We start from the raw sequence: 12,884 nt of genomic DNA, 5'->3' as shown, positions 1-12,884 counted from the left end.
AACAAATAAATATATACGTTTGAAAAAGAGATTCATTTTTTTTTTCAATTAGGAAAGAAAATATAATGCTTAACTTTTGGTCGCTTTCCAAGATTTACATATTATATTGAATAGGTGAGAATATTCTCTAATGAATAATAAAACTGTTATTATATAGAAAAAGTATTAAATGTAATTTATTTAATTTTTTAGTAAAATACAATAAAAGATTTCCACTTTTGTATTTTACAGTATCAAAACAGATATTTTAAAAATTGCAAAAGTCAAAAGTTTTTTGGATTTTTGTAAAAAAACAAAAAATGCATTTTATATTTTAGTATTTGAATATATATGTATATATAAATCTCATATTGATTTAATATATTATTAAAGTGTAAATTATAACAATATGATAATCAACTACCAATAAGTTTAACTTTAGGATTAGAGTCAGGCCTATTTAATAATTTAATATTAATATTTTGATAAAAAATATTTGGACGTTACTATTATCAAATAGCTCACATTTTTAATTTGAAACTTCACATTATTTTTTCTCTTTTCTAGTAGCAATTTTATTTATAGAGAAAAAAATATATGCTTGAGTTAATAATGTAAAATTTATTGTGATGGTAATAAAATATGATAATAAATTAAAATTAGCACAATAAAGTGGAATATGATCGTACTTGACAATATTAGCTTTATTTGGTATATTAGAATTCATCGACTTGTCAAATTTTGTATTGAAATGTTGAAAGAAAAAATTACTGGGAAATTGTTGCTCTAGAAAAAGCTATTAAATGTAGTTTTTCAAAACTTATAAGCTAAACTATTGGTGAGAACAACCAATAATATAATTTTCATTCATTTTTATCCTTTAGTTTTCAACAAGGGATAATTTTTAATCTAACCAAATATATATTGTGTGATGTCTTTGTAAGTCATTTCAAAAAGTGATATTAGCCAAAGTTTTATTTATTGTTCTAATAATTGATGATCATTATATGCATAACAAATTTTTAATGTTTATGTACTTTTTTTTAGACCAAATCCATTGGAGATAAATTAGTTCAAGTTAGAAAAACCCATATGATGGTAAGGCTAGCTCTCCTAGTGTTGTTTTTACACATTGCCACAATAGACATAAGACTTTTGCTTTTTGGAAGCATGCATGCATATTGCATACATCACTTTGAAGGGTTTTCATTTATCCTATGATAAGAAAATAATTTATTGGGTGCACAATTGTTTCTTATTAAGTATTTTTTCGAAATTAAAACTTTGATCTTTAATCTTGTATGATAGATGAGGATTTAATATCTTTGGTTCGTTCACTCAATAGTCTGAGATGATGATATCTCTGAGTCATGAAAGCTTTAAATCAAGGTCGAATTCATTCAAAGAAGGAGAAAATGATACGAGAAAAAGATCATCTTACAGAAAAATGTATTACTAGCAATTGTTAGACCAATGATAAAAGTAAGATCTGGAGATGATAGTACATGAAGTAGAACAAAAAGTGAGACAACATATATACTCATATATTCTACTTGTGTAAATAAGTTTGAGAATAAATAGAATTGAGTTTTCCAATTAGTTGAGAGTATCTTCTCCCAAGTTATGGATTGATTTTTGATCTTATCAAGAAAGTTCCTTTTATGGCAATCACTCACATCTTATCGAACATTCTTCCTAGTGAGTGTTATAATCGGTTTACTAGTCATCCTTGATTTTAGTGTCATCCCTTTTTCACCATTTTCATATCTTTTCTACCCAAATTTGTTTCCATTTTACCCATTACGTCAAGGACACATGTCAACTTCTCCTTCAATATTTTCCCTCTAAAACAACTCCATTTGCTATGGTGAAGCCTCACACACAAGATAGAAACTTCTATACTTTTCCATAATTATTATTATAATAAATATTTAAATTCAAATAAAAATGACAAATCACATTAAACTGTAGGAGAAGTAGTTTATGAGCTTCAAAAGAAGAAAAGATTAAGAAGTAAATTGAAATAAGAATAGAGAAGAAAATTAAGAAGTAAATTGAAATGAAATAAGAGTAGAGAGATGAAAGATTAATTTGATGAAAATAAACTCTTCTTTGGACAATCTATTCTCACATATGTTTATATTAAGATAGTAGAAGAAGAATGTAGTGTGTGAGAGTTCACTATAAGAATATGTAAGTATTTTGGAGGGGAAAATTTAAGGAAATGGTGACATGTGTCAATGATGACATGACAAAGAGCTTTATTTATTATATAGATAATAGATTTATTTCCATTTTACCCAATTAAACATGGTTATTGATTAAATTATTCCAACAAATCCTTCTTTTCATTGTTCACATGAGACCCATGGTAGAACGATAATTCAATTGAAGCTAAATAAATATTATATTTAGGATTTAAATCGTTAACCTCCGGTTTATAAGACAAACAACCTTACACAAATTCATCCTGGTTTTGCAAATTACATGAGTTAAATTTCGAATATACTCTTTTATTACCTATGACTCAAGACCAACATAAATTGGTTAAATCCTAAGAGGTTTAAGGATTAAATAAGATTTTAGTCCCTATAAAATGTTTTACGTGTTCTTATCCTTGTTTCAAATTTTTGGCCCTCATGTCTAGATATCGTTGTTAATATGGATATAGCTGATGAATTGTTATATTATCCATGCCATGTGTATAAATATAATATTAAAAAAATTCATGAAATTAAATTATTAAAATGAGAGTTAAATTATAGGCAAATATGTTTTAGGTCTATGAAAGCTTTGAGAGTTTTTGTTTTAGACCCTAAATAATGTTTAGTGAGTTTTGGTTTTAGTCCCTAATGGTGTAATAATGTACCACATGACATTCAAATATAGAATTTTAACATATTTAATGTAGGCTTATATAATGTTTTGATCCTTGAACATATGCCAAATTTTGATTTTAGTCTATATAATTTATTTTTTTTGGTCCTTGAAATATCCTTGAAGCATTGGGCTTTGTTTTAATTAGATATTAACCATTGTTCCTTACATGGTGATTTAAAGGAGGATATTTTTATGAACAATTCCCTAGTTTTTTTTTCTTCATGTGGAATTTTGTCATGTATGTATATTGCAAGTATAATTAAGTTAATTATTTTAGAAACATGACCCTCTCCAATATTAGAAGATCCTGTATGGAGGAGATTGTGATATGCATGTCACTCTAAAAAAATAACGGTACATTTTTTAAATTGTTTTTAAATAAATATATATATAAATCATGAAGCCAATTTGTACTCATAAGAGTAAGTTTAAAAAACTTACTCTATATCTTAATAATTAATTCTAAGAAAATTTAATGATTTCGATTTATTCACTAATTCAAACCATTAAATTGTCCTAAAATTGATGGTTAAAATATGAAATAAGTTTAAGTGAATCCCCTCCTTATTTAAATAAAAGTTTTATAAAAATATTTCATCATCATATTATTGGTCTCTCATGTAAGAATTGAGTTCACCGATCACATTCTTTGTATTTAAGTTTCCCCAATATATCTATCTCTCTTCATCTAAATATTAAATAAGTTATTATGAAGTGATTTAAATACTATAATTACTATGAGATAATAATAGTATATCATCCCATTAGATATTATTTACTAGGATAAAATTTGATCCACTTAAATAATTATATATCATAAGGGTTCCCTTTGGCCTTGCCTTGTAGGGGAGTAATACTAATGGAAAAATAGGGTTATAAAAGAAAATAGAGAAAAATGAAATAGAGGGGTATACATTTCATTGGGTTGTCTTATTGTTTTACATGTATATTAAGGGTGTATTCAACCAAATAATCAAGGACTAATTTCTTTCAAACCATAAACTATTGAATTGACATATAAGATATAGAAGGAGCAACTTGTTGGTTGTGATATCATATCATACCTTCTCTATTTTATTCCAAAAATATCACAACCTTCATATAACTAATTAAGAATGTAATATATTATTACTATAAATATTTATATATAGTCAATACATCATTTGTTATTTATTTATATTTGAAAGTTAATAAAAATTAAATATGATTGTTGAATGATATAATAATAGTATAAAGAACTTCAATCTTACATTATCAATACATACATATTTACCTCTATAATAAATGGTTGCAATATAATATCATAGAAAAAAAGTTTGATATATATTATTTGATTTTTATATTTAACATAGACAATTCTATTCGAAATAAGGAAAAATTAAACTCAAATCATTTACATAAACAAGATGAAAATATACAATATGAACCAACCACCCATTATTAGGATATGTTGAAGAATTATCATGCATATAAGCATAAAAATACTTAATTGAGATATACTAAATTCATCACCTTCCTCACAATAGAATAAATTATGGGAAATTACATTGGAAAATTCAAGGTTTTTTATGATGATACATATACCTCTTCTAGTTTCTAAAGTGATACCACTCTTTCCAATTTTTGATTTGAGTTAAGTTAACACTAATTATGTCCATTAGATATTAACAAAAATTGTAACATATAGGTGAAAGAGTGAGGAGAAGAAAAACTTTCATTAGTTTAACTTAAAATTCAGAATGAGAGAGATATGAGTGCAATGGATTGAAAGAGTATAATATTTATGTATTTTTAGTATAAAGATTTATCTACAGTCAATACATTATCCACCATCCATTTGTATTACTTTTTTGAAGAGTTAATAATAATTAAAAATGAATGGTGGATGATATAATAACAATATATAAAACTCATATACTTTCGATGCATATATACTTTTCTGATGTTGAAAATAAATTAAGTTTTATATATAAGTGTGTATATAAGTATGTATATATATAGTGATGTTATATCTAATCATACTGCTAACCCTAATAATATCATATCATCTCATACTTTTCCTATTTTCTAATTCTATTAATTAATGGTTGATTTTTTCTCATTAATTAAGTTGGTTAAAACAATTAGTGTCAACCATATATTTATGGAAATAGAAAATACCCACTCTCCATGAATTTGTGTGGGGCAGAAGATAAATTGTAATTGTTATTTGCTAATGTAATTGGTACAAACATAATAATAAGGTCTTACACTATTAGATCAATATCTTATTGGTAAATTACAACAATCTAAATCCAAATTTCAAATAAACTAAATCCAAAATATAAAATTACAATAACCAATAAGGAAAACAAGTTGATACCAAAATCAAAATACCATCACTTTAAAGCATATTTAAAGAGAGAAAAGCAATAACATCATAGCTAAATTCCATGCATATAAATATCTCACCAGGCCCACATATATGATAGATACCCAACATCCAACCAATGAATGTGCAATGTGTGTTATTATATATATATATATATAATGAATGAAATGATAAAAAATTTAAAAGTTATATAATTACTTCTTTTGATGTCCACTTTTGAAGTAAGATATAATAGTCTATATTAATTATTTGTTTTTTATATGACAATTGTTCTGATCTTATATATATAACTCAAACTTGCAACAATAAAGCAAGTAGGGGAATCATAAAATTCCAAACCCAACAGCATCTTGAGTATAAGTTGTTAGTATTCTCTCTCTAAATCCCTTGTACTATTCCAACAAGCTAAATGAACTGCTATGTTTTGTTTAATCTCTTTTGGCATATATCATTTTCTATTACCTGTTTTACTTTCTGCTTTGAATGAGCTTAGATGTAAAGATTGCATTTTTTTTTGGAGTTGTTATTTATTTTAACATGCATAGAAGTATGCATTTATTTGGTTTAGTGATATTTTTGTTGCATTGATTGGTTGATTATGTAATATGTTTGGTTTCATATTTTTTTTACTTGTTAACTAGGTAGATTTCACAGTTTTTTCTTTTGCTCAAGGGTTCATTTGTTCATGTTTTTTCCACAAAAAAGTGATTTTGATAAAAAAAACAATCACTTATGACACTTTTACAGTTGATTGGTTGAGCTTTGTAAAAAAGTAGAAGCTGCAAAAAAGCTGAACTTAGCTGAAATTCAGCTTTTTAAAGAAGCTATTTTTGAGCTGCTAAAAAAAGTTTTTTCCCCAAAATCAGTTAAGCACTTAGCCTAAACACAATGGCTCTAACCCATTTTTCAGTTTCCCTTTGTTTTTCATCTGTTTTATTCATAAATTGTGTTTCATAACATCTGTAGTTGATTTTCAGAACAGAAGCGTGTATTTGTTTTGTTCAGTGACTGTTTTGTTTGATTCTGTGTTTCATGCAGATTTGCGGTGTATCCTGGTTGGTTTATATTTGATTTGTTAAGCTGCTGGTACTTTCCTTGGTGTTACATAGTAGAAACTACGAATTTGTCGATTTTTCGGGGTAGTGAGAGAAGTGTTGCAACTTTTGAGCATAATGGCAGGTTGTTTTTCAAACTTTGGGGTGACTCATATTGTCAATGTAAGGAAAGATGCTTTTTTGAGGAAGCTTGGAAATCAATATTCAAGTTTGAATGAATTGAGTTTCAGGAGTGTGTTGAAGGAGGATGCATTTCCAATCTTTTGTGGGAACAAGTGCCTTAGACATTTGTCTATTCAAAAGAAAGGAACATTTCTTGTAAATTGTTCGTCACAACCACCGGATGAATCGAAATCTGTTGTAACCACCATAAAATTATCAGAAGGAGGTGATAGTGTGTTGAAAAAAGACCATAAAATTTGGGATACTGATATGAGTGATAATAATGGAGCTGTATTTGATGGTAGTAGTGGTAATGGAGGCTTTGGAAATGGCGGAGCAGGAGATAAAAGTGGCGGCGGCGGTGGTGATGATAGTGGTGACAAAGAAGAAGAAGAGGAGTTTGGACCAATATTGAAGTATGACGAGGTAATGAGAGAGACCGAGGCTCGTGGGGCTACTCTCCCTTCAGATATGTTGGAGGCTGCTAAGAGTGTCGGAATTCGCAAGGTGCTTCTTCTTAGATATTTGGATATGCAGGTATGGTTTTTAAGTGTACTTGCATTTATTTCCACTCTCTTGTAAAACAGTGACTTGTAATGGATTATCAGGACCAACTCTTGTGTAAGACAAGGTGACAATTACGTTGGGCTGTAAATTTTTTGCAGGGATCTTTTTGGCCTTTAGGCTTTGCCGTGAAGTCATGTGCTATGATTCGCAATCGAATGCTGGCCGATCCAGCGTTCCTTTTCAAGATCGGTTCAGAGGTTGGTTTGGATTGTCTTATAGTAATCACAATTTCTATTGTAATATTATTTGATGGTAGATTTTCAGTGTCTTGGTCGACTTACGCTTATCTCGAACTTTAAAAGGCGATGTACTGAAATAGTTTTACTAGTTAACATTTAACAAGGTGTCTATATGCTAAAGAAGTATGTGTTATATTCTTTATATCTTATAGGTAGTAGCTTAACTAGTTCGGAAGTTTTGGACATATCAAAAATTTTGTAATATGATTTCTCTCCGATATGATATGCAGATTGTTATTGATTCTTGTTGTGCTACTTTTGCGGAAGTTCAAAAGAGAGGCAAAGACTTTTGGGCGGAATTTGAGTTGTATGTTGCAGATCTTCTTGTTGGGACTGTTGTTAACGTTGCTTTGGTAGGCATGTTAGCACCCTACGCTCGAATTGGGAAACCATCCGTATCTAGTGGATTCCTCGGAGGAATGCTGAAAGCTTATGCCGCTTTGCCCAGCAGGTTACATCATAGCATTAACATTATATCATGTCAATACATTTTATTTACAGTTCTCATGTGTGGAGATATATAACAGTTGTCCATCTGATGAAGACACAGCTTTCATTTTTCGAAGCTTTCTAATTTTCAATCGTGCTCGTTTTTTGTAGTGTATTTGAAGCAGAAAGGCCGGGATGTAGATTTTCTGTAAATCAGAGACTTGGAACATACTTCTATAAGGTAAGGACCTCAAGGTTTTTTTACAGATCAACCAAATAGTGAGAAATTCCTATTGAGTTCATTTTAATGCCCTTTTCTAATTACAGGGTATAATGTATGGAGCTGTTGGATTCACATGTGGTATTATAGGCCAAGGCATTGCAAATTTTATCATGAATACCAAGCGGTACGGTTTCTTATCTAGACTTCATTTTACATAGTTTGCATGATTTTAGACTCAAAAGTAACTTTGTCTAGAGTTCATTCACATGTCCCAATGATGGTAATTCTGTTCATAAATTTTTTTACCGAAAATTAATCCAGGCATTGGAAGTTAGCTTCGGGTAGCGAGTGTCTATATTAAATCTTTAATTTTAGCTTTGTTTAATTTCTCATCTCTTTTTATCTGTATACCAGGAGCATAAAGAAATCAGAAGAGGACATTCCTGTGCCACCTCTACTGAAGAGTGCAGCTCTATGGGGTATGAAATTGTTCACTGTTTAAAACTATTACATGTTTTCGAAGTCACTAGTTAAGTTTTCTCAATTTAGATCTCATTATCAATTTGATAGTCACAGAGTTTATGAGGTCAAATTTGATATCCTTGATTGTCAATACTCATACCATTAGAGTATAAATTGTGACCATATTGTTATTGATCACTAAAAGAATTATTTTATATTTTTTAAATGTGCTTCATAATGAATGCTTCAAACTTGGTATTTTAACATTAGTTATATATTCTTTGAACATAACATTGCAGCAAAGGGTACCATTTGATATCGGTTCAATTCGTGTACAATTCGGACCGCCGGAAGTTCTTACGCTTGATTTGTTGTTATCTTAATTTAATGCTATTTTGTGCATGACTTGATCATAGACTAACTTGACTTGTTGTATTTCTATTCCTGTATGTAACTTTTTTCTGTCTCCTTGAACAAGCAGGTGTGTTTCTTGCTGTCTCTTCTAACACGCGATACCAGATTGTCAACGGACTAGAACGCTTGGTAGAAGCGTCACCAGTGGCGAAGCAGGTTCCCTCAGTTGCTCTGGCTTTCACCGTTGGTGTGAGATTTGCCAATAATGTTTATGGTGGCATGCAGTTTGTTGACTGGGCTAGGTTGAGTGGAGTGCAATAACCGCTATACCCGTATCGTTTTATTTTGTATTGTAGTCTTACATAGTTATAAAGATGTCATTTTCTATCCATTAGATTTAGTTAGTGCATGTTTGGAACTCTGTTGAAAGTCGCTGGACGCGTGCGTGTTTGCAACGCAGAAGCTACTAATAGCAGCTTCAGTCGAAATGTTAAATTTTGAGTGAACTTGGTTTTATAGAATCCAAACATGCTCTTTTAGTGATTGGAACCATACTGGTGGAATTTCTTCCTCAGTTTCATGGCCTAGAATAAGCAAATGTTGTATTATGCTGAATTAGTTTCATGGCCTAGAAGGATATTTTAGTTCAGACATAATAAATTTTGTTATGCAATAATTCAGGTACAAGCATTTAGTTTCTTCTCTACTCTCATAGAATTGCTTCATGACTTAGTCTTCATGATTCAGCATTCTTCTATGTGTAGTTACAGCTCCATTCTTCTAGTAAATAAATAAACCAAGACAGTAAATTTTCAAACTTTTCTATTTTCTTATAAAATCTTCTATTATTATTTGATAATTATTTTTTATAATCATTAATATATGTTGTTAACTATTATTATATAACTTTGATCTGTTTTATTCAATTAAGTCTAATTCAGGATGGTGATATGACATCCTTTACAATACATTCTGGATTTTTACAAAATTGGTAAAAGAAAGTCTTTAATTTTTTATTTAATTAAATTTAGTAAATAAGTAGCATATGTTTCAAATTTCAATTTTTTATAGTAAACAACAGGGAGGCCTAATCAAAATTAAAATACCCAAATAAAGAAAAAAACATGTTAAGTTTATAACTAACTAAATCAAACAACCTTTTACATGACAAAAACAGCTTTTACAACTGTCATTAGAGAAGTTCTCTATGTTGCTATAAAATGGAAGGTTTTTTTATCACATAGTAAAGCATAAAAAAGAGCATTTTGTCTCTTCAAAAGAGTGTAGCAGGTACATAATTGAGGCTAGAAAATATGGTGAATGAGAATAGTGCTTCAGAAGGCCAAATATCTGTACAAAACCTGCCCCTTTCTTCTTCAACCAAAAAGAAGGGTGGATGGAGAGCTATCAGATACATTCTTGGTATACCTTTCAACTATTATTCCCTTACTTTTATTCGTTTTATATTTTTATTATTATAATCTTGGCACTTGCGGGATAAGGCTGCGTACATCTATGCTCCGCAGACCTTAGTAAGTAGGAGCCTCGTGCATTGTGCCGTCTTTTTTATTATAGCTCTTGGCGCAATAGTAAGGTTGCTGTTTAATGACCAAGAGGTCACAAAATAGCATCTTCGCTTGCAGGGTAAGATTACATATATCTATCCTCCCTAGATTCTACTATCTAGGAGCCTCATGCACCGAGTTTGCCCTTATATTACTATGAGGAGAAATTTTAAAGGAGTTGATGAGTTTTAACTTTGTGTTTACTTGTCTTTTTTGGTTGAAGCTAATGAGACATTTGAGAAGGTGGCATCTATGGGATTAATAGCCAACTTGATTGTGTACATGCATACCCAATACAACATGGACAATACAGCTTCTGCACAGGTGTTCACCATTTGGGCTGGTTCCACAAATTTTCTGCCATTAGTTGGTGCTTACATAGCTGATGCATATGCCGGAAAGTTCAAGACTCTCTTCTTTAGCAGCATAGCATCATTTCTGGTAAAGATATACACATAATCTGAATGTTGCAATTCATTTACGACATGTGAAATATCGAAATTTTAAGTTCTTGATGTTATTCTGCTTAGAAGTTTAAGCCAATATATATAAATTGAGTATAGAGCATGAATATGGACTAGTACTTGCATATATAAATGGAAGTTGTTACAATTTTTACTCTCTACTTTAGTATTTCTTTTAAGACATGGCTTTTGATTTACAGGGCATGGGGTTCGTAGCTCTAGGAGCCGGTGTACCATCTTTAAGACCTCCAAGCTGCTCTTCTCATTCTGAAACTGGATATTCTGATTGCATACCTGCCACGGGCTCGCAACTCGCTATCCTTTATATAGGGCTTGCATTGTTTGCTATAGGTTCTGGAGGCCTAAGACCCTGCAACATTTCCTTTGGAGCTGATCAGTTCGATACCACAACCGAGAAAGGGAGATCGCAACTAGAAAGCTTCTTCAATTGGTGGTACTTTTTGTTCACAGTTGCCCTTTTGCTAGCTCTTACTGTTGTTGTGTATATTCAGACAAATGTTAGCTGGTTTCTGGGTTTTATCATTCCCACTGTGTGCTTTGCCTGCTCCCTAACGATTTTCATTTTGGGTCGTAACACTTATATTTGCTCGAAACCTAAAGGAAGTGTTATCTCTGACTTGGTTAAAGTAGTTGTTGCTGCCAATAGAAATCGCCATGTTGATATTAAGAAAGATACCGAACTCTCATTTTATGATCCTCCACTTGATTCTGAGTTAGACCCAAGGATGACAAAGCTTCCTCACACCAATAGGTTCAGATTCTTCGATAAAGCTGCCGTAATTACCAAGCCAAGTGAAAGTGGCAACGATGTAAAATCCGTCGATACGTGGAGATTATGCAGTGTGCAAAATGTAGAAGAACTGAAATCGGTAATAGGTACCTTACCAGTTTGGTTAGCAGGAATTTTGTGCTTCCTCTCTATGACACAAGCAAACTCCTTTGGTATCCTTCAAGTAATTCAAACACACAAATCAATTGGGAAATTCGTTATTCCACCAGCTTGGATGGGTCTAGTACCTATGATTGCTCTTTCGCTATGGATTTTCCTTTACGAGAAAATCTATGTCCCTTATAAGGACACAAGAAATAAAAGGGGAACCAGGTTGACAGTTGAACAAAGAATACTGACAGGGATTGTGTTATCCATTGTGTGCATGGTGGTTTCCGGCTTGGTAGAGGTGCGTCGCCGTGAGGCTGCATTGAAACACGGATTATTTGAATCACCAGTAAGCATTTGGTGGCTTGTGCCGCAGTTTGCTCTATCCGGCTTGGTTGAAGCCTTTGCTGCAGTTGCCATGATGGAGTTACTAACCTCATACTGGCCAGATAGCATGAAGACATTGGGTGGAGCAATGTTTTTCCTCAGTTTATCCATTTGCAATTACTTGAACTCCCTTATGATCAAGATCATTGAATCCGCGACCGGGAAAAATGGCACAATACCGTGGTTGGGCGGCAATGACTTGAATAAGAATAGGCTTGAGTACTACTACTACACCATTGCTTTTCTTGCAGGGTTGAATTTGTTGTATTTTCAGTTTATTGCGCGCCGTTTTCTATACAGCGAGGTACTCCAAACTTCAAGTAAAGTTGATCCAGAAGATGAAGAAAATGGAAATAGCAACATGCTTCCACACACTTGAGATTTCTCTAGGCAAAGATGAAGAATACTGGGATGAAAATGAAACTACTTAATTCAGTGTATTGACCAAGTATACACATGAATAGTTTTGAGTGTCCTAGATTATTTCTTAAGATTTATATTCTTTTCATTCTTTATAATATTTGATTTGTTTCCTTATTTATTGAAAATAAAAGTTCAAATTTTCTTTTGTATCATCACATTATCACCATATCATAACAGTCATTACCATGCTATTGTAAGACCCTCCAATTCAACATTTTAGGGTCAAGGGTTTAGCATAAGTCCCCCACAAACGAAATTAAAACTTTCAAATTTGATCATCGATTAAAATCTTATATTCCAATATAATTTTAAATCAAATATGTTATGCACGAATTAAAACAGATTAACCACACTCACAGTGGCATAATACAATGACCTAGCCCCATGTATATCAATTATACTCAATATATTTCATACACATTAAAA

The 12,884-nt window shown here is 31.1% G+C and overlaps 2 protein-coding genes across 6 annotated transcripts; both read left to right on the top strand.

The window, feature by feature from the left end:
* Positions 5,510-9,264, top strand: LOC109361230 (protein RETICULATA, chloroplastic-like). 5 transcript variants are annotated; one of them, XM_019606613.1, is made up of 8 exons: positions 5,510-5,593; positions 6,269-6,984; positions 7,113-7,211; positions 7,484-7,704; positions 7,854-7,923; positions 8,010-8,089; positions 8,320-8,384; positions 8,849-9,242. In XM_019606613.1, the coding sequence occupies exons 2-8, from the start codon at positions 6,403-6,405 to the stop codon at positions 9,040-9,042; spliced, it is 1,311 nt and encodes a 436-aa protein (XP_019462158.1). In that variant the 5' UTR covers positions 5,510-5,593; positions 6,269-6,402; the 3' UTR covers positions 9,043-9,242. The 5 variants fall into 5 exon arrangements, 4 of the variants coding, with proteins under 4 accessions (XP_019462158.1, XP_019462159.1, XP_019462160.1 ...); XM_019606614.1 differs by having other exon boundaries at positions 5,516-5,597; XM_019606615.1 differs by lacking the exon at positions 5,510-5,593 and adding an exon at positions 5,649-5,725.
* On the top strand, positions 9,596-12,610 carry LOC109359092 (protein NRT1/ PTR FAMILY 2.8-like). Its single transcript, XM_019603614.1, has 3 exons — positions 9,596-10,143; positions 10,510-10,727; positions 10,951-12,610. Exons 1-3 carry the CDS (start codon positions 10,035-10,037, stop codon positions 12,412-12,414), a joined length of 1,791 nt encoding a protein of 596 aa, XP_019459159.1. The 5' UTR covers positions 9,596-10,034; the 3' UTR covers positions 12,415-12,610.

This window comes from Lupinus angustifolius, chromosome LG11 (assembly GCF_001865875.1).
Source record: "Lupinus angustifolius cultivar Tanjil chromosome LG11, LupAngTanjil_v1.0, whole genome shotgun sequence".
NCBI classification, from domain to species: Eukaryota; Viridiplantae; Streptophyta; class Magnoliopsida; order Fabales; family Fabaceae; genus Lupinus; species Lupinus angustifolius.
Note: the sequence above shows the minus strand (reverse complement) of the source record. Positions and strands in the feature narration are given on the sequence as shown.

Excerpts from the sequence above, each read along its gene's own strand:
- LOC109361230 (XM_019606613.1), top strand. The coding sequence starts at position 6,403 with ATGGCAGGTTGTTTTTCAAACTTTGGGGTGACTCATATTGTCAATGTA. Across the intron at positions 6,985-7,112 it reads TTAGATATTTGGATATGCAG|GGATCTTTTTGGCCTTTAGG; the intron begins GTATGGTTTTTA and ends AATTTTTTGCAG. Across the intron at positions 8,385-8,848 it reads GAAGAGTGCAGCTCTATGGG|GTGTGTTTCTTGCTGTCTCT; the intron begins GTATGAAATTGT and ends TTGAACAAGCAG.
- LOC109359092 (XM_019603614.1), top strand. The coding sequence starts at position 10,035 with ATGGTGAATGAGAATAGTGCTTCAGAAGGCCAAATATCTGTACAAAAC. Across the intron at positions 10,144-10,509 it reads AGCTATCAGATACATTCTTG|CTAATGAGACATTTGAGAAG; the intron begins GTATACCTTTCA and ends TTTTGGTTGAAG. Across the intron at positions 10,728-10,950 it reads GCAGCATAGCATCATTTCTG|GGCATGGGGTTCGTAGCTCT; the intron begins GTAAAGATATAC and ends TTTGATTTACAG.